The sequence below is a fragment of the Cherax quadricarinatus genome, chromosome 14 (assembly GCF_038502225.1).
Source record: "Cherax quadricarinatus isolate ZL_2023a chromosome 14, ASM3850222v1, whole genome shotgun sequence".
Classification (NCBI taxonomy): domain Eukaryota; kingdom Metazoa; phylum Arthropoda; class Malacostraca; order Decapoda; family Parastacidae; genus Cherax; species Cherax quadricarinatus.
The window spans coordinates 5,025,001-5,047,324 of record NC_091305.1 but is presented as its reverse complement, the minus strand read 5'-3'; the positions used below and the strand labels follow the sequence as shown (position 1 = coordinate 5,047,324).

The following is a 22,324-nucleotide window of genomic DNA, read 5'->3' as shown; positions in this document are numbered from 1 at the left end:
CTCTGCTTTTCTTATAACACTTCTGCTTTGTAAAAACCTCTCATAAGCTAACTTTTTCTCTTTTATCACACCCTTTACTTCATCATTCCACCAATCACTCCTCTTTCCACCTGCCCCCACCCTCCTATAACCACAAACTTTTGCCCCACATTCTAATACTGCATTTTTAAAACTATTCAAACCCTCTTCAACCCCCCCACTACTCATCTTCGCACTATCCCACCTTTCTGCCAACAGTCGCTTATATCTCCCCCGAACTTCCTCCTCCCTTAGTTTATACACTTTCACCTCCCTCTTACTTGTTGTTGCCACCTTCCTCTTTTCCCATCCACCTCTTACTCTAACTGTAGCTACAACTAAATAATGATCCGATATATCAGTTGCCCCTCTATAAACATGTACATCCTGGAGCCTACCCATCAACCTTTTATCCACCAATACATAATCTAACAAACTACTTTCATTATGTGCTACATCATACCTTGTATATTTATTTATCCTCTTTTTCATAAAATATGTATTGCTTATTACCAAATCTCTTTCTACACATAGCTCAATTAAAGGCTCCCCATTTACATTTACCCCTGGCACCCCAAATTTACCTACTACTCCCTCCATAACATTTTTACCCACTTTAGCATTTAAATCCCCAACCACCATTACTCTCACACTTGATTCAAAACTCCCCACATATATGTAAACACAAATAAACAGATATAATAACTTTAGCAATAAATGCAAGACTAACTAACCTACATGCTGCTTTCAGGAACCTAAATTAATATTTGTTTAAAACTGTATATACAATGTATGTCAGGATCTTCTTGGAGTATCCAGAGCCAGTACTGAACCTATAACTGATCAAATCTATAAAACTCAAGAAGATTTAAAGATTTGCAACTATTCAACTATGTTGAATAGTGATTAAAGTATTTTCTTTCGGAGATTTTCTTTCTTTTTGGGTTACCCAGCCTTGGTGGGAGACGGCCAACTTGTTGAAAAAAAATATATATATAAAACATGAAATAACTTTAAAACACTTGAAATTTTGCAAAGTTTCCAGACATAATGGAGAGATGCAGTGCTCAAGGAGAATGTAAACAAACTGGGTGGGGCGCGGTGACCATATTTAGAAAATCAGGTGGGGGAGCCGTATAGCGAATTTTGGTCATAATTTGAAATGTCCACATTAGTGAAATGCTGCAAGGCAGGGCCCTATTGTAGTACTTTATTGGGTAGTTGAAGTAAGTAAATGGGCAGTAAAAGGAGTTCTAGCTAAACAGCTATGAGTTTATCTACTCAATACATTTGCAACATCTGCCACATTGCTGCCCTATCTACCCTATCATTTGCTCCCACAAATGCCTTGATACTCCACCCACCTTTTTCCCTTTGTCTATGGTTCATCTTGTCTTTACAGACCCATCTGCCAGTCCTTTCCTTTCCTAAATGGAGGATATGAGTTATCTTCACAAACAAAAAATTAAATACATTTCCATTACTAGTTAGAATATGTTTTACTTAACATGAATATTTATAAATAAATGTTTCTGCAAAATTAGTGTTGCCACTGAATACATACGTGTAAAAGAGTCTCTGCTCAACTGCACATCTCCAGAGGTGTCTGCAAGCAGAAGCTGTTGGGCACTTGAAGCCTACAGTGTGCTTCTTCTGTAAGATTGACAGAATGCAAATAAAAGCAGTCACTAAATTAAAGCATAATCAACATATGTATACACCATAATTACCACAATATTAGACACATAACTAGAAATATGATAAATATGTAAAGGTGTACTGGTATGTACATGTACTGTGAAATGTTGCATTCTATTACCAAATATTAAGCAAGAATGTCATGCATTAAATCCAGTGCAATAAAAACTGGAGATTTAACATATATGAACTTCTACATACCTTAGTTCTTGCATCCTAGTGAACAGCATGTGAAGCATTGTGAACCATCAGTTCAAGAAGCAAAACAGTTTATCTAAAATAATTGAGAAGATTGGTAAATAAAATCATTTTTCTTTTATTAACAAATCGGCTGTTTTCCCACCAAGGTAGAGTGGCCTGAAAAAGAAAAACTTTTACCATCATTCACTCCATCAGTCTTGCCAGAGGTGTGCTTACACTACAGTTATAAAACTGCAACATTAACAACCATCCTTCAGAGTTCAGGCACTGTACTTCCCATCTCCAGGACTCAAATCTGGCCTGCCGGTTTCATAGAATGCTTTCATAAATATTACCCTGCTCAAACTCCAACAGCACATCAAGTCCTAAAAATCATTTGTCTCCATTCGCTCCTAACACGCTCACGCATGCTTGCTGGAAGTCCAAGCACCTCACACACAAAACTTCCTTAACCCTCTCCCTCCAACCTTTCCTAGGCCGAACTCTACCCCGCCTTCCCTCCACTACAGATTTATACACTCTCAAAGTCATTCTATTTTTTTCCACCCTCTCTACATGTCTGAACCCCTCCTCAGCCCTCTGGATAACAGTTTTGGTAATCCCACACCTTCTCCTAATTTCCAAACTATGACTTTTCTGTATTGTATTCACACTACATATTGCCCTCAGACACGACATCTCCACTGCCTCCAGCCTTCTTGTTGCAGCATTCACCACCTATGCTTCACACCCACATAAGAGCGTTGGTATAACTATACTCTCATACATTCCCCTCTTTGCTTCCATGGACAAAGTTCTTTGTCTCCACTGGTAAATAATATGTACTGTAAACTGGTTTATACAAGCTGGCACAATTGTTATATAGGTAAGTGCTGAGATCCTGATACAATTTGAAGGTTTGTTGAGATCTGTTATTCTCAAAACCTAAAAATTATTGATATAAACAAGAGATTGAGACAGAAAATTTAAATACGTATATGTAAACACAAATAAACAGATATTATAACTTTAGCAATAAATGCAAGACTAACTAACCTACATGCTGCTTTCAGGAACCTAAATTAATATTTGTTTAGAACTGTATATACAATGTATGTCAGGATCTTCTTGGCGTATCCAGAGCCAGTACTGAACCTATAACTGATCAAATCTATAAAACTCAAGAAGATTTAAAGATTTGCAATAAGACTGGCGCTGAAACCAAAGGATATGGATTAAGAGCAGACTTGAGTAACTCAAATTAATAATGCTAGAAGAGAGGACCCCAGGGAGGACATGATCATGGCATACAAAATAATTAGAAGATTGGACAGAGTGGATAGGGACAGACTACTTGAGATGTGAGAAGGAATGAGGAGACATAGATGGGACAGTGTAATTAAAGATGAAGATGAACCATAGGGATGTTAGGATAATATTTTACACTTTGAATTCTCTGCATAATATTTACACCACACATTGCCCTTAGACAGGACATCTCCACTGCCTCCAACCGCCTCCTCGCTGCAGCATTTACAACCCAAGCTTCACACCCATATAAGTGTGTTGGTACTACTATACTTTCATACATTCCCTTCTTTTACTCCAGTAATAACGTTTTTGTCTCCAAATATACCTCAACGCACCACTCACCTTTTCTTCCCTCATCAATTCTATGGTTAACCTCATCCTTCATAAACCCATCTGCTGACACATCAACTCCCAAATATCTGAAAACATTCACTTCTTCCATACTCCTCTCCAATGTGGTATCCAAATTTTCTTTATCTAAATCATTTGATACCCTCATCACCTTACTCTTATCAATGTTCACTTTCAACTTTCTACCTTTACACACCCTCCCAAACTCGTCCACTAACCTTTGCAACTTTTCTTTAGAATCACCCATAAGCACAGTATCATCAGCAAAACGTAACTGTGTCAACTCCCATTTTGTATTTAATTCCCCATAATTTAATCCCACCCCTCTCCCCAACACCCTAGCATTTACTTGTTTTACAACCCCATCTATAAATATATTAAACAACCATGGTGACATTACACATCCCTGTCTAAGACCTACTTTTACCAGGAAGTAATCTCCTTCTCTTCTACACACTAGGAGGAGAGATAGCAGAGACTGACACTATTCACAAATATGGGAAACCAGTTGATAAGAATAAAGAGGTAGAATCAGGAGTTATGACTCAACCCATGCAAACACAACTAGATGAGCAGAACAAATAGGTGAGTGCACATGCAATGAATGAATAAACTGTACCATAAAGCAGTATACTGTATGTACCATAAAGCAAGGGTTAATTTAGTTATAAAGTAGTAATAACATATATCAAATTATTTCAATATTATACAAACAAACTGTACCTCAGCAAAAATAAGATGCACAATGAACATCTTGCCCTCATAATTAAGCTTCTGAACATCTCCCCACCGGAAGTGATGTGTTTTGCGGGAGCCCTGAAACGTCAAGACTCCAGTGTGGTTTAGGCCAAGATAAAGTTGACTCCCTCGGTGATCCTGATAGTAACAAATCTAACAGTTAGAATAAAAAAAGTGCAGAACAATTTACTACGGTGTAAGCAAAAAAATTCTTAAGAAAATCTACATATGCAAAAAATTATTCAAAACACTTAGTTTAGAAAATCATTAGCATATAAAAATACATCAGTACTGCATATGCAAAAAAAAGCAAATAATAAAAATGCATAACATACATTGTAGTGTCTGAATGTTTACGTGAAAACATCATTACATTCTTAACTGTATGCAGAATATGTATAGCCAAAAGTTAAAGAACCTCTTGAGTGCTCCAAAACAGAAGTGTTCTAAAGATAAGGCTAAGGGCAATGCTATTGTTTCCATACCTATTCCAGTCATTATTTTGAAGTTAATAAAATCTTCTTAGTTGAAGAAACACTCAACTCACTAATAAAAATAACTTATAGAAAATTATGATTATGCCTGGAAGGAATAACTATGCATGAGTGGACACAAGCCCAACCAACGTAAATCAAGCCCCGCTTGTTTTGTGATTTGTTTACAGCCACATTACGATTTCATAAGGCAACCAAAGTAGAAGCCAGTATACATCCCTAGCTTCCAAACTAGCTGGACTCCCGTGTTTTTCAACTACAAGTGAGTTGTTTGTACAGAAAGAAGAATAAAAAGAATTCATACATTACACCCTACCTCGGTGAGAAACGGCCAGTGTTAAAAAAAATAAAATTCACAAATCCTCAAGAGTGCTAAAATGTTGCCTATTATTAACCAAAGAAACCACAAAACCTTAAACAAGAAATTACCAACTAATAGTTTCAAACACGTCTGTCTATGAGGCCAAGCAAACTGTACTTTATTAAGAGAGCAAGGCTACCTATAGAGTGCAAAACAGTGATATTGTTCAGCTCCCCTAGATGATGAGCAACTGATTTCACAATATGGAAATCTTTTTGCAAAATACCTGTACATACCACTAAACTACAAATTCTTGATTCAACCCATGAATTTGCAGTTAAGTTTGCATTCTGATCACAGGTCAATGGATAGCATAAAATTCAGCTTACTAGCAAGGCCTATAAAGACAATGGTTCAGGTAATGTAGATTTCAAAGGATTCACAAAAAAATATTCATGACTGGCAAAACTGTCACAAAGATCTTCCTGTTCATAACACTTATTGATACTTGGATTATTAAATATACAGCTTTGTTACTGTCCATAGGCACTCACACAATGAGTCAACATTTGGTCTCCGATTTTTCCCTGGATTTAGTGTTTTTTGCCACTTTATTAATATACTACACTGTTATTAACAATGGCCTCTAAAGCAAGTGTTGGTACCTAGAGGAAATGCGTGAATCTGGGTGTCAATCAGAAACATGAACTAATAATGAAGGAGAAGGTTGGTTTGTCATTATCACGTCTAAGAGGAACATGATGTAGCAAAGCAACATTGTCTGATATATGCAGAAGCAAGGACAAATTTACAGCATATGCTACTAAGTTTAGCATGGATGTCAGCCAAAAAGGTTCATCAGGTCCTTGGAAGCAAATAAAAATGGCCCAAAATATAAGGATTAAAGGAGCATTGTATATTATATGGTATATTCAATAATGTTCCGTTTGTGCTAATGTCCGTTGTATTGATCTTCACTCTGCTAAAAGGCTATAAAAGCACATGGACATAGAATTTTGGGCAAGTGATAGTTGACTTCAGCATTTACATAATCACCACAGCTTGAGTAATGTAAAAACCTATGGAGTGGTTGATGTACAATTATCTGATACACAATGAGGAGCTCCTTTTACCTCTGCTGTATAATGTTGATGAGACTGGTTTCTTTTGGCTTTCACTCCTAACACTTTAGCCTTTCAGGATGAAAATGGATACTTAGGCCCTAAACTCAGCAAAAACTGCTTCTCTGTATTATTTTGTGCTCATGTTGATGATAAGCACAATTTGAAACTGTCACTCTAGGTAAAATTAGTATAACCATATGTTTTAAATGATTATATAGAAGAGATGCAGTTATCTATTACAAACGTAAGAAAGGCCAGTTTAACTGGGAGCAAGGGGCTAGTAACCCCTTCTTCTGCGTAAATTACTAAAAATAAAAACAGCTTATAAAGTTGGGATGTCTAAATGTGCATGGATGTAGTAAAGAGCTTCAGTGGGGAGAAATAATGGGATTAGGCAAGGAGTACCTCTGTGTGTGTGTGTGTGTGTGTGTGTGTGTGTGTGTGTGTGTGTGTGTGTGTGTGTGTGTGTGTGTGTGTGTGTGTGTGTGTGTGTGTGTGTGTGTGTGTGTGTGTGTGTGTGTGTGTGTGTGTGTGTGTGTGTGTGTGTGTGTGTGTGTGTGTGTGTGTGTGTGTGTGTGTGTGTGTGTGTGTGTGTGTGTGTGTGTGTGTGTGTGTGTGTCTGAGAGAGAGAGAGAGAGAGAGAGAGAGAGAGAGAGAGAGAGAGAGAGAGAGAGAGAGAGAATGAGAGAATGAGAGTATGAGAGAGAATGAGAGAATGAGAGAATGAGAGAATGAGAGTATGAGAGAGTATGAGAGAGTATGAGAGAGTATGAGAGAGTATGAGAGAGTATGAGAGAGTATGAGAGAGAGAGAGTATGAGAGAGAGTATGAGAGAGAGTATGAGAGAGAGTATGAGAGAGAGAGTATGAGAGAGAGAGAGAGAGTATGAGAGAGAGAGAGAGAGTATGAGAGAGAGAGAGAGAGTATGAGAGAGAGAGAGAGAATGAGAGAGAGAGAATGAGAGACCACTTCATCATGAGGAGCCAGTCTATCAGCATCCTGTCGGCCAACATTAGAGGTTTCATCACTAATGTTGGAGAGCTCACACATAGCTTTGTGAACACTCGACGTCCCGACATGATAGCTTTTGTTGAAACATTTTTGGATGACAGGACTCCAGAAAATTTTGCAAGAATTGCTGGCTACACCTCATGGATGAGAAGAGACAGGCAAGGGCAAGGAGGAGGTGTTGCTGTGTGCAACACCTGTGTGTTCATGCCCAGCACATTGATGTTGCCACCCTTACACATCTTGAAATGATGTTCTTCAAGCTCTGTATAAACACTAGTACCTCTGTACTAGCATGTGCAATGTACAGACCTCAGTGGCAACATGCAGACCCCATCAACTTCCTAATGGAAAATATTGACTCCCTTCTGCTACAACACAACTGTCAACATATTATAATTGTTGGTGACCTCAACCAGCACCTTATACAGAGGGACTTTGATGACCTTCTTGCAGTGTTTGACATGAGAAACTTTGTTGATTTCCCTACTCATATCTCTGGCTCCTCCCTTGACTCAGTAGTGAGTGATCTGGCAGAAGGCATAGTCACTTGTCAACCCCTCGGCTACATTGGATCGTCTGACCACAAGGCTGTTTTTACGACACTTAAGATCCCAACAGAACGAGGTGAGGAGTCCACACGCACAACCTGGCTATGGGAAAGAGGTAATTGGCCAGCCCTTTGCTCTGAGCTCGCCACCACCGATTGGAATGCTCTTCTCCAAGGGGATGTTGACAACCAAGTGAAAGCCTTCACTGGACACATCCTTAATCTACAACAAGAACACATTCCTCACCGGCAATATGTGACGAAGCCTACAGATCAGCCTTGGTTTGGCTTTCGTTGTAGAGAGGCTGCTACTGCTAAGTACAAAGCATGGCGAAGGTATAAGAGACATCCTACCACCTATAACAGGAACTTGCACAGGCAAGCCTGTAGGCATATGGGTGATGTTCAAAATTGGGCCATTGCTAAATGGGAGGTGGACACTAAAAGAAAGCTTGCATCAGGTAGGGTAGGCTCCAAAACCTGGTGGTCCCTGGTCAAGGACAGACAAGGTTATCTGCCTGATGAACTTATTCCACCTCTAAATCGACAGGATGGGACCACCTCTACTAGTAGTCAAGAGAAGGCGGACCTCTTTGCTGAACACTTTGCTACCAAAATGCAAGTTCCTGATCCAGCAAGGGTCCCTCCTTGGCTAGCTGCAAGAACTGTGTCAAAACTGTCAGTGGTGACAATAAGGCAGGAGGAGGTGCATTTCCTTCTTAAATCGCTGGACCAAGAAAAGGCTGTGGGCCCAGACAAGTTGAGCCCAAGATTGTTGAGAAGATGTGCAGACCAGCTAGCAGCACCTCTAACTTGCATCTTTCAGCACTGCCTAGTACAGTGTAAATGGCCCTCTCTATGGAAAGAGGCAAATGTAGTCCATGTTCACAAAAAGAAGAGCAGAGCAGAAATCAGCAACTACAGACCAGTGTCACTCTTGTCAATCACTGGTAAGATCCTTGAGACAATAATCTCAAGACAAATGACAGAGTTTTTTGACTACCACTCACTACTTTGTGATCGTCAATATGGCTTCAGGAAAGGTTACTCTGCTGCTGATCTGTTGTTAAACCTCTCCACTAAGTGGCACCAGTCACTGGATGAATCCAAAGTCAGCTGTGTGGTAGCACTGGACATTGCTGGCGCTTTCGACCGGGTGTGGCACCAGGGCCTCTTAGCAAAACTTCAAGCATTGATAATTGCAGGCTCTACGCGATGTCTCCTCAGTGATTACCTTCATGGTAGATCTCTAAGTGTAGTTCTCAATGGAACGGAATCAGCAAGACATCCTATTGGGGCAAGTGTCCCACAAGGAAGCGTGCTGGGTCCATTGTTATGGAATGTCTACTTCAACGACCTTCTTCATCTCATCCCAGAATCACATGCATATGCAGACAACTGTACACTGACATTCACTTATCCAAGAGAAGAAATGCCAGCTGCTCTAAGCTACATCAATCACCAGCTGAGAGCTGTATCAGCTTGGGGAAATAGATGGCAAGTAACATTTGCACCTGAGAAAACGCAAATGATGATCGTCTCTAGGCACCATGATGGTAATGCTGGGGCAGTAGTAAGGATGAATGGGAGGGTGTTGGCACCTGGAGAAGAAGTTGATATCCTTGGGGTGAAATTTGACTCCAAACTAACCATGAAGAACCATGTTGTAAATCTTGCAAACAAGGCAGCCAGGAAGCTTACAGCACTTCGCCGTATCTCGCATCTGCTTGACAGTAAGGGTTGCAAGATCCTGTACGAGGCACAAGTACACTCACACCTTGAGTATGCTCCACTTTCTTGGTTTGCCTGCCCCCCCTCTCATCTGCGACTGCTTGACAGAGTAGAGAACAGAGCAAGACGTCTCATCTCTCGCCTGGACCCATCCTGGATAGATCTGTCATTTCAGCAGAGCCTTCAACATAGGAGGGATGTGGGTGGCCTTACTGTTATGTACAAGGCCAATATTGTCAAAATACCACACTTGGATCCACTTCGAGGACAGCGTGAAACAAGCTTTTATGCCACAAGATGGGCAGAAAGCAGCAACTTCACTCTGGCTGTACCCTTCTCCAGAACATCACTCCATCTGAGATCATACATACCCAGGATGACTCGAGTATGGAACACATTTGTACAGCATAATTATGTCAACGAGATAAAGTCAGTTGATCAAATGAAAATGCTGGCCCACAGATGGCTCCAACTTCATCCTGTACCCTACTTGTATGTCTCATAACAATAAAAATGCTTTCAAATGAGCTGATGTAGGTAACAGCTCTTAGCTTGCCAATAAAGTTAGGAATCCTTAACCTGTAAATAGCTTGTCAAAAAAAAAAAATGAGAGAGTATGAGAGAGAAAGAGAATGAGAGTATGAGAGAGTATGAGAGAATGAGAGAGAGAGAATGAGAGTATGAGAGAGTATGAGAGAGAGAGAGAGAGAGACTATGAGAGTATGAAAGAGTATGAGAGAGAATGAGAGAGAGAATGAGAGAGAGAATGAGAGAGTATGAGAGAGAGAGAATGAGAGAGAGAGTATGAGAGAGAAAGAATGAGAGTATGAGAGAGAGTATGAGAGAGAGAGAGAGAGTATGAGAGAAAATGAGAGTATGAGAGAGAATGAGAGAGAGTATGAGAGAGAGAGAGAGACAGAGAGAGAGAGAGAGAGAGAGAGAGAGAGAGAGAGGAGAGAGGAGAGAGATGAGAGAGAGAGAGAGAGAGAGAGAGAAGAGAAGATGAAGAGAGAATGAGAGAGAGAATGAGAGAGAGAATGAGAGAGAGAATGAGAGAGAGAATGAAGAGAGAGAGAGAGAGAGAGAGAGAGAGAGAGAGAGAGAGAGAGAGAGAGAGAGAGAGAGAGAGAGAGAATGAGAGAGAATGAGAGAGAATGAGAGAGAATGAGAGAGAATGAGAGAGAATGAGAGAGAATGAGAGAGAATGAGAGAGAATGAGAGAGAATGAGAGAGAATGAGAATGAGAGAATGAGAATGAGAGAATGAGAATGAGAGAATGAGAGAGAATGAGAGAGAGAGAGTATGAGAGAGAGAGAGAATGAGGAGGGGGGGGTAATAAAATTGAATCAGTCATGGCAGGAAAAGTGGGAATATAAATCCATAAATTCACAGATTAAAATAAGGTTTGGATGCCAAAAGTGGGTTATACTAAGAGTATTGGTAAGATGGTGGGAGTATTTTGAGGAACTGTTAAATGTTGAGAAAGCTAGGCAGTGCTTACATGCATTGGCCAGGGATGTATGAAATCTTTTAGGAGTGAGGAAGAGCCAGATGTGAGAGTGGGGAAGGTGCAAGAGGCAGTGGGTAAAATAAAAGGGATAAAGCAGCTGGGATTGATGAGATCAGAGTATAAATGTTAAAAGCAGGTGAGGACATAATTTTGGAATGATTGGTACTTTTGTCCAATAAATGTATGAAAGAGGGGAAGATACCTAGGGATTGGCAGAAAGTGTGCATATTTCCTTTACATAAAGGAAAGAGAGCTAAAAGAGTGTAAAAATTATAGGGGAGGACATATAAATCTGCAGTGGGATAGGAGTCATCCTAGGAAAGCTTGGAGGGAGAGGGATGTAAAGGAAGTTTTGTGTGTGAAGGGCTTAGCCATCCAGGAAGCATTACTTTTTCCTGATGACACTGTGCTTTTGGGAGATACTGAAAAGAAGTTGCAAAGATTGGGGGACAAATTTGAGAGGATATTTAAAAGAACGAATTTTAAAGTAAACATAAGAAAGACCAAGGTTATGAGAGTAACAAATGATTTAGGTAATGGAAGACTGGATATCAAATTGGAAAGAGGAAATATGAAGGAAGTGAATGTGTTCAGATATTTTGAAGTGGGCTTGCTGGCAGCTGGGTCTATGAAAACAAGGTGAACCATAGAACTGATGAGGGAAAGGGGGAGGAGGGAAGGTGGGTGCTGCACTGAGGCATCTGTGGAGACAAAAAAATGTTATCCATGGAGGCAAAATAGAAAGTTATGAGAGCTAGTGGCTTTCTTTTATGCTTAACAGTATTTTAATACATGTAAACTACATTTTGTATACTGCAGAAAGAAAGTTACTTGTTTTGTTTGTCTGTCTGAATATGGGTGTAAATGCTGCAGCAAGGAGGAGGAGGCTGGAGGCAGCAGAGATGTCGTGTCTGAGGGGAATGTGTGGTGCAAATATTATTGAAAGAATTTGTAGCTTGGAGATTAGGAGGAGATGCAGGGTCACTAAATGTATTATCCAGAGGACTGAGGAGGGGATGTTGGGGTGGTTTGGTCATTTGGAGAGGACAAAGTAAAATAGGATGGCTTGGAGGGTGTATAAATCTGTAGTGGAAGGAGGGTGGGGTAGGGGTCGTCCTAGGAAAGGATGGAGGGAGGGGGTAAAGATGCTTTTGTTTGTAATGGACTTAGGCATCCAGCAGGTATATGTGAGCATATTAGATAAGAGTGGAGGCAAATGGTTTTTGGGGACATGATGAGCTGTTAGAATTTGAACAAGGTTACATTTTGTGAAGGGATTCAGGGAAACCAATTAACTGGACTTGAGCCCTGGAGGTGGGAAGTACAGTGCCTGCACTCTGAAGGAGAAGTGGGGATATTTGCAGATTTTTGGAGGGGCATCTGAACTGTAGTATCTGTGAGGTCACCCAGCCTCAGTGGGAGATGGCTGGTGTGTTAAAAAAAAAAAAATTGGCAACTGATTTTTTACATATTACGTCCCTGAAAAATGCAGCACCAGCTAGAGATCTTTAAACTTTATTCCAAGAACATCAAGGATCTTTCTTTTGCTGCTTGATAATGCACCTGCTCACCCATGGGCTGAAAATTTAAGCAGCAGTGATATTTAAATTAACCCTTTCAGGGTCCAGACCCCCGATCTGAAACTTGTCCACAGGGTCCAAGATTTTCAAAAAAAAATTTTTGTTAGTTTTTCATATGAAGTGGTAGAGAATCTTTTTCTGAAGGTAATAAAACAAAAAGTACAAAATTTGATGGAAAACTGACAAAATTACGCTCTCGCGAATTTTGCCGCATCAGCGATAAATTTTGCTGCATCAGCGATATTTACGCACTGGCAATTTTGCCAACATTGACTCCCATTTTAGGCCAATTATATTATTCCAGTTGACCAAATTCTTAGCTATTTTGCTAGTATTACTTCTATTTTATCAATTGTGCACAAGAAATTTCCCAATCAACTATTTCAACTACCCAATAAATTGATTGGAAATTGGCAATTTGGTGAATTTCAAACAAAGTTCAAAACATTCCAATTTCAAAATAGAGTCCAGAATAAACAATGTAGATATTCCTGGCCCTAAAATAAAATTTCCTCTGTTTATTAGTTATGTTTCCAGGCTTTACAAATGAATTCCACTGATTTTTTTATTCACATACTGAATTTTTATTCACACCAAAAAATAGAAGATTTACTGTTATGCAATATTGTAATACTGTATTTGTATAAATATCAGCACATTCCTGAACATATATTAGACCCATCAGTTGATGTGTATTGGGCATGTGACGTCACTGTATATCACTCTATGTTTCTGTAATATATCTTTCAGTCTATCAAATGAGACCAAGAAACCATGAATATAATTGTAAAAAAAACATGAAAATAGTACACTGCCAAGTCCCTGTTTTAATCCAAAAACATGGTCTCAGTTTTTTTTTTTTCACATTATGTACTGTGTGCTGCAGGATTTGCTTTATATGGTGCACACTTAACCACGTAGATGCATTCTCTCATATCTAAGCCCAAATTTACCATTCACAGCTTATCTGAGTGAATTGAGCTCATGGCGTAGAACTACGGCTTGGACCCTGGCTTTAAAGCTGTAGAACTACGGGACGAACCCTCAGAGGGTTCAGGTTATGTTACTGCCTTCAAATACCACGTCCTTGATCCAACCCGTGAATCAGGGCGCACAAGATGATTTTGCTACAAATAAGGTGTGGAACCGGCAGGATGATGCGTATTTGTTCCAGATTTATTACAATTTGATGATACTAACAGTGGATCTCAGCCAAACTAATAACTTTGGACAATAAGTCACCCAGCTGAACTTCCTTGGGTTATCCCAAGTTAAATCTACATACATAGTGTGCATTTCATGTGCCCATACCAACTGTGTGCCCACAAAACCATTGCAAAAACAAATACGTATTTGTATTTTTTTGTACACTAGTTATCTCCCACTGAGGTAGGCTAACCCCCCAAAAAATGAGGAAACCCATTCACTATCATTCATTGAGTTGCTGTGTTGCCAGAAGTGGCTGATATCACAGTACAGATGACCCTCCACACTGCAAGATCCTTTCCTCATCGTGAAGGGTGCACTGTACTTCCCACATCCAGGACTCAAGTCTAGGTAAGTGGTTTCTGCTGAATCTCTTCAGAATGTTACCTTGCTTATACAACAACATGTATTCAATGTACACAAAAACTAAATAAAAACTTACTTATGATTCTAATTAACTTGATTCTTTCCAGTTATTTTTTGATGAGATACTTATCAAGACTAATGTGGATCAGATAAGCAATTATTACCAGTGCACATTAACTGACACAGTTTCACGGAGCTCTCAGCTTCAACATTGCAACACTAATGATAATACCACATGCTAATAAGAACAATATATGTATTCCCCTGCTTTGAATACTAAAACAACTTCCAGCACATCTAGTATAAGAAACTAGTGTTAGGTACTGGAAAAAATTTTGAAAAACACAATCATAATTTTGTGCAAATAAGTTACAAAACATAAATATTGCTATATGCATTTGTGCTACTGTTACTGAGGAGTAATCCTTTTCACCAACTTCGACTCTCCATAAAATTGCAAGTTTTCTCTGGTTTTCATTTTTCTTTTCATATGGTAGTTCTATTTAGAAAAATATGCATTTTTAAATAGCAAGAAATATTTTTTTTCCAAATTCTGCCACAAACACTGGAAATAAAAAATTCAGGACCTACCACAATCAAGGAGTTAAATAAGGTGGAGCTCACAGGGTTAAGATATGCCAGGATTACACTTCACTATACTAATTTTCAATGGCAAACTCTGCCATTTCTCCAGTATCTAATTTTTACTGGTGACAACAGAATATACAGTGGACCCCCGCTTTACGATCACCTCCCAATGCGACCAATTATGTAAGTGTATTTATGTAAGTGTGTTTGTACGTGTATGTTTGGGGGTCTGAAATGGACTAATCTACTTCACAATATTCCTTATGGGAACAAATTCGTTCAGTACTGGCACCTGAACATACTTCTGGAATGAAATAATATTGTAAACCAGGGGTCCACTGTATATATATATATATGCATTATACTGTTAGAATGAACTGTTTCTATCAGTTTTCAGTGTATAATTAAACTTGAATTTAACTTAGAAAATAAAATTCAAAATACAAACTTCATTTTACATGTCAAATGCTTTAACAGAGAATACTGAAAATGAAGTTAAATCAATATATTGTTAGGGAACTAGCAAAATACATACTAGACTATATCTAACCTCTGGCAGCCATGCTGTAAATAATAAATAATGCAGGAAAAAAGTTATTTTTGAAGTGCTGAGACATTAGTAAACCATTCTAAACAGACAACATATATATTACCATACCTACAGTAAATAAAATGACATTATGTATAAATATTGTACACACAAAATTAGATAATGTACTTATAATTTCTGAAAGCATGTAACTTGACTCTTTTATCTCAGCACACAATTATATACCATCACGTGCTACATAAATTACTAGAGAAAAAATCTGAATTTTCAGAGCATATTATCTAAATCATCCTTATAATGACAAAAGCAAACATTACATTTTATACAAATAAACTTTATGGGGAAACTACAATTTGTTACAAATTAGATATACATAAGTTAACGAGCATTTAATTATATAGTACTTATTAAAAACATCAATTTAATGAACAGTATATTAACAACAACCTGACTGTTAACTCAAGACTTAAAAAAATACAGCATTGTCAAAGTAAGTTAATGATTTAGATTTGTTACATATGTTTAACAAAAATCTAAATTAAATATGAATGAACATACTAAGCAATGAATCACTATGAAAATATCTTGGTAAGACGTAACAAGAATCCGGTTATAAATGTAAAATGATAAGCCAATGAGAACAAGCTCTCCACAACTACTGCTGCATACCAACAGCAATCAAAAGAGTATCAATATTAATCATTTAACAACAGATACCTACTGTATCAATCTCCTGATAATTTGCATGATAAAGGAGACAAGAAGAGTAAAAAGGCAGTTATACCTAATTTTCTCCATTGGAATATAAATTTATAACAAGTTATGATGGAAATGACATTATTATATTTTAATATAGCTGGCAGCTACAGAAAAGCAAATTTAGTGACTAAACAGCCTGTTTTCATGAACCACCAGTAAACCTTTCCCTCATTCAGTGATTCTGAGGCAATTCATTATTAACAAGATACTATGACCTTTTTTATGATAACACAAGTCCAGTGGATGAAATTAACAGAGTTCTATGGCAACCCCTAGCAAGTGAAAGTAATTATTTCTCACACTAGCTCTCTGCAGAAAATATTAGCATAATAAAGCAATATGCACATAGTAAAATTTACATCCTCTCTTCACTTTCACACAAATGGCTTTTCTAATGCTGTTATTTCTAATTACTGTTATTTCCGCACAAACTATATACAATGGAATACATGTTTTCGTATGCCCTAGTCTGTATGTAAGACTATAGCTATTCTCTATAAAATGTATTTTTTGTTAATATTTCACATAAGAAATAATGTAAATCCAATTAATCTGTTCTAGACACTCAAAAATATTAACAAAAAATACATTTTATAGAGAATAACTATAGTTTTACATACATACTAGGGCAAATGAAAACCGAGGTTCCACTGTACAGTATATTACTGTCAGTTATAGAAGATTTTTTATATCACTAGTGACACACACAACTTCAGAAATAGGTTTTCTTTGTGGGAATAAAAGACTAATAAAGAGCTAAAATACCAAAGCCATAATGTGCATCTTTAGATATCATCAGAATGTTTTGGAGTAGCAAACTCCATTATCAGTGTTGCAAACACTTGATACTCTGAAACATTTGGATGATACATGAAGACGCTTGATTATGTGAAGAGGCTTACCATGGCTTTCCTATTTTGGTTCTCTATTCGTCCCAGGCTCCCAAACACACACACACACACACACACACAAACACACACACACGTATGTGTGTGTGTGTGTGTTTGGCCCAGGTTTCAGTGTGTGTTTGCCCACTCTGACACCCTGCCGTGTATCATGACTCGCTGCTGTCTTCCTGACAGGTATTCCCTGAGCCACTGTGGTGCCTTCCCTGTTATTCCTGCCTGGTCCTCCAGTTTTTGCACTAATCGCTTGTGCGTAACTGTGTCAAATGCCTTCTTACAGTCTAAGAAAATGCATTCTACCCACCCCTCTCTCTCTTGTCTTACTGCTGTCACCCTGTCATAGAACTCTAGTATGTTGGTGACATGGGATTTCCCGTCCCTGAAACCGTGTTAGCTGTTGGCTGCTCATTTCTTTCTAGGTTAGGTAGGTTAGGTAGGTAGGTTAGGTAGGTTAGGTAGGTTAGGTAGGTAGGTTAGGTAGGTTAGGTAGGTTAGGTAGGTTAGGTAGGTTAGGTTAGGTAGGTTAGGTAGGTTAGGTAGGTTAGGTAGGTAGGTAGGTAGGTAGGTAGGTAGGTAGGTAGGTAGGTAGGTAGGTAGGTAGGTAGGTAGGTAGGTAGGTAGGTAGGTAGGTAGGTAGGTAGGTAGGTAGGTAGGTAGGTAGGTAGGTAGGTAGGTAGGTAGGTAGGTAGGTAGGTAGGTAGGTAGGTAGGTAGGTAGGTAGGTAGGTAGGTAGATAGGTAGGTAGGTAGGTAGGTAGGTAGGTAGGTAGGTAGGTAGGTAGGTAGGTAGGTAGGTAGGTAGGTAGGTAGGTAGGTAGGTAGGTAGGTAGGTAGGTAGGTAGGTAGGTAGGTAGGTAGGTAGGTAGGTAGGTAGGTAGGTAGATGAATGGTTCAGAGAACCGACATGTTGATAAATTAGACACATGTGCAACTCTTGGGTATCTTTATTGAGGAAACGTTTCGCCACACAGTGGCTTCATCAGTCCATACAAAGGAGAATTGTAAAGAACAGGAGGAGAATGAGGTAATCAGTCCCTCAACCTTGAGTCAATGTGGTCAGTCCATCAACTTCTCCACTCATATGGTGTATTCTATTCAAGATTGATGGACTGACCACATCGACTCAAGGTTGAGGGACTGATTACCTCACTCTCCTTCTGTTCTTCACAATTCTCCTTGGTATGGACTAATGAAGCCACTGTGTGGCAAAACGTTTCCTCAATAAAGATACCCAAGAGTTGCACATGTGTCTAATTTATCAACAGGTAGGTAGGTAGGTGTGTAGGGGTGGGTGGGTGGGTGGGTGGGTGGGTGGGTAGGTGGGTGGGTGGGTGGGTGGGTAGGTAGGTAGGTAGGTAGGTAGGTAGGTAGGTAGGTAGGTAGGTAGGTAGGTAGGTAGGTAGGTAGGTAGGTAGGTAGGTAGGTAGAGTGAGTGAGTGAGTGAGTGAGTGAGTGAGTGAGTGAGTGAGTGAGTGAGTGAGTGAGTGAGTGAGTGAGTGAGTGAGTGAGTGAGTGAGTGAGTGAGTGTGAGTGAGTGTGAGTGAGTGAGTGAGTGAGTGTGAGTGAGTGTGAGTGAGTGAGTGGGTGAGTGGGTGAGTGAGTGAGTGTGTGAGTATGAGTGAGTGAGTGTATGAGTGAGTGAGTGTGAGAGTGTGAGAGTGTGAGTGTGTGAGTGAGTGTGTGAGTGTGTGTACTCACCTAATTGTACTCACCTAATTGTGGTTGCAGGGGTCGAGACTCAGCTCCTGGCCCAGCCTCTTCACTGATCGCTACTGGGTCCTCTCTCTCTCTGCTTCCTGAGCTTTGTCATACCTCTTCTTAAAACTATGTATGGTTCCTGCCTCCACTACTTCACTTGCTAGGCTATTCCGCTTGCTGACAACTCTATGACTGAAGAAATACTTCCTAACGTCCCTGTGACTCGTCTGAGTCTTCAGCTTCCAGTTGTGACCCCTTGTCCCTGTGTCCCCTTTCTGGAACATCCTATCTCTGTCCACCCTGTCTATTCCCCGCAGTATCTTGTATGTCGTTATCATGTCTCCCCTGACCCTTCTGTCCTCCAGTGTCGTCAGTCCGATTTCCCTTAACCTTTCCTCGTACGACATTCCCTTGACCTCTGGGACTAGCCTTGTTGCAAACCTTTGTACTTTCTCTAACTTCATGACGTGCTTGACCAGGTGTGGGTTCCAGACTGGTGCTGCATACTCCAGTATGGGCCTAACATACACAGTGTACAGTGTCTTGAACGATTCCTCATTAAGGTATCGGAACGCTATTCTCAGGTTTGCCAGGCACCCGTATGCTGCAGCGGTTATTTGGTTGATGTGTGCCTCCGGTGATGTGCTCGGTGTTATGATCACCCCAAGGTCTTTCTCCCTGAGTGAGGTCTGTAGTTTTTGTCCACCTAGCCTGTACTCTGTCTGCGGTCTTCTTTGCCCCTCCCCAATCTTCATGACTTTGCATTTGGCTGGATTGAATTCGAGAAGCCAGTTACTGGACCACATGTCCAGCCTGTCCAGGTCTCTTTGCAGTCCTGCCTCATCCTCATCCGATTTAATTCTTCTCATCAACTTCACGTCATCTGCGAACAGGGACACTTCAGTCTATTCCTTCCATCATGTCGTTCACATATCAAAAATAGCACTGGTCCTAGAACTGACCCCTGTGGGACCCCGCTCGTAACAGGCGCCCACTGTGATACCTCTTCACGTACCATGACTCGTTGCTGCCTCCCTGTCAGGTATTCCCTTATCCATTGCAGTGCCCTCCCTTTTACATGTGCCTGATCCTCCAGCTTCTGCACTAATCTCTTGTGGGGAACTGTGTCAAAGGCCTTCCTGCAGTCTAGGAAAACGCAATCTACCCACCCCTCTCTCTCGTGTCTTACTTCTGTTACCTTGTCATAAAACTCCAGGAGGTTTGTGATACAAGATTTGCCTTCCATGAACCCATGCTGGTTTTCATTTATAATCTTGTTCCTTTCCAGGTGTTCGACCACTCTCCTCCTGATAATCTTCTCCATGACTTTGCACACAATACATGTCAGAGACACAGGGCTGTAGTTTAGTGCCTCGTTTCTGTTTCCTTTCTTAAATATGGGGACTACATTAGCTGTCTTCCATTTCTCAGGTAGTTGCCCAGTTTCAAGGGATGTGTTGAAGATTGTGGTTAGAGGCACGCAAGCATCTCTGCTCCTTCTCTAAGGACCCATGGGGAGATGTTGTCCGGTCCCATCGCCTTTGAGGTGTCAAGGTCACTTAAGAGCTTCTTCACCTCCTCCTCAGTTGTTCGTATGTCATCCAACACTTGTTGGTATATTCCCTCTTGATGTTCCCTTCTGTGCTGTCTTCCTGCAGCCCTTCCTGTCTCTACTGTAAAAACTTTCTTAAATCTCCTGTTCAGCTCCTCACATACCTCCTGATCATTTCTTGTGAGTTCTCCACCTTCTGTCCTTAATCTGATCACCTGGTCTTTGACTGTTGTCTTCCTCCTGATGTGGCTATACAACAGTTTCGGGTCAGTCTTGATTCTCGATGCTATGTCATTTTCATACTGTCGCTGGGCCTCCCTCCTTACCTGTGCGTACTCATTCCTGGCTCTGCGACTGATCTCCCTATTTTCGTGTGTTCTCTGCCTTCTGTACTTTTTCCATTCTCTATTGCACTTTGTTTTTGCCTCCTTACACCGTCGGGTAAACCAGGGGCTTGTTCTGGTCTTCCCGTTGTTACTGTTGCCCTTGGGAATAAACCTTTCCACTGCCTCCTTGCATTTTGTTGTTACATATTCCATTATTTCATTTACTGGCTTTCCTGCCAGTTCTCTGTCCCACTGGACCTCCTGCAAGAAGTTCTTCAACCCTATGTAGTCCCCTCTTTTATAGTCAGGCTTTTCCCATTCATCTCCTGTTATTCTCTCCACTTGCAGCTCTACTATGTATTCAAAGCACAGAACCACGTGGTCGCTAGCTCCTAGGGGACTCTCATACTTGATGTCCTCAATGTCTGAGCTGCCCAGAGTGAACACAAGGTCCAATCTTGCTGGTTCATCCTCCCCTCTCACTCTGGTAGTGTCCTTAACATGTTGGTGCATGAGGTTTTCCAGCACCACGTCCAACATCCTGGCTCTCCATGTTTCGGGACCCCCATGTGGCTCCAGGTTTTCCCAGTCAATCTCCCTGTGGTTGAAATCCCCCATAACCAGCAACTTTGCTCTGCTGGAGTGAGCTCTTCTTGCCACCTCAGCAAGTGTGTCCACCATTGCTCTGTTGCTCTCTTCATATTCCTCTCTTGGCCTCCTGCAGTTCTGTGGTAGATTATACATCACTGCAATGACCACTTTGTGTTCCCCAGACTGAAGTGTACCTGCTATGTAGTCTCTTTCTCCTGTCTCATCTATGCCTTCCATTTTCTCGAATTTCCATCGGCTTTTTACGAGCAGAGCAACCCCACCTCCCCCCCTGCCCCTTCTATCTTTCCTCATGATCTGGTATCCTGGTGGGAAGATTGCATCTGTTATTGTCTCCATGAGTTTTGTTTCTGTAACTGCTATGATGTCTGGGGACTTCTCATTGATTCTTTCTTGCCATTCCTCATGTTTATTCGTTAATCCATCTGCATTTGTGTACCAAACCTTCAACTTCTGTTCTAATACTGTAACTGTGGTGCGGGGGTGGAAACAGAGGGATTGGTGTGTGATGGTTGGTTTGGATTGTTCAGTTGCCTTGGGGGTGTTGTGGCTGGAGTCCTTCTGCAGGTGTTTCTGGGGGGTGCGCTTGTCCTTCCATTTGATCCTGGGTTATTCTGCTCTCCTTTTTCATTTCCTCCCATTTCTCCTTTCGTTTTCTGCTCTCCTTTTTCATTTCCTCCCATTTCTCCTTTCGTTTTTGAACTCTCTCTTTCATTGTCTTCCTTTCGTCCTGTGTTCTGTCTCGATCGAGGTACACACTCCGGACTCCTGCTTGCCTCTCAGCCGTGCTTTCTCCTGCAGGATCATGGTTCGGGTTGATTCTGCCTTGAAAATTACTTTGAGAAGCCGATTCCTTTTCTTTGTGAACCACCCAATTCTCCGAAAATTTGCCACCTGGGTCATGTCCCCTTCGCCTATCACCTTCATGATATCTTCAATCGCTTTTTTCTCCTCCTGCTTTCTTTCATCATAAGTTTCCCCTTTAGCTTCGTCTAGCCCATAGACAAACACGGATCTCTCCCTTTCCACCTCCCACTGTGACTCCCATTGCATCCTCTGATGTGTTTTAGTTCCTTCCTGTGGAGTGTTCCTTCCTTCAGTCCCTTCCCTAGTTATGGCCCCTATGCTTCTTGGTTTGTCCTTCCTGCTCACCTGTTCCTGGCCCCCACAGG

The 22,324-nt window shown here is 40.6% G+C and overlaps 1 protein-coding gene across 2 annotated transcripts in view; it reads right to left on the bottom strand.

The window, feature by feature from the left end:
• Positions 1–22,324, bottom strand: part of Frmd5 (FERM domain containing) — a 74,065-nt gene that overhangs the window by 20,754 nt on the left and 30,987 nt on the right. For both annotated transcript variants that reach the window (XM_053787078.2, XM_053787088.2), the window contains 3 exons: positions 4,282–4,434; positions 1,918–1,932; positions 1,583–1,671 (listed from right to left, as the gene is read on the bottom strand). In XM_053787078.2, coding sequence (XP_053643053.2) covers positions 1,583–1,671; positions 1,918–1,932; positions 4,282–4,434 — 257 coding nt within the window. The remainder of the gene's footprint in view (positions 1–1,582; positions 1,672–1,917; positions 1,933–4,281; positions 4,435–22,324) is intronic.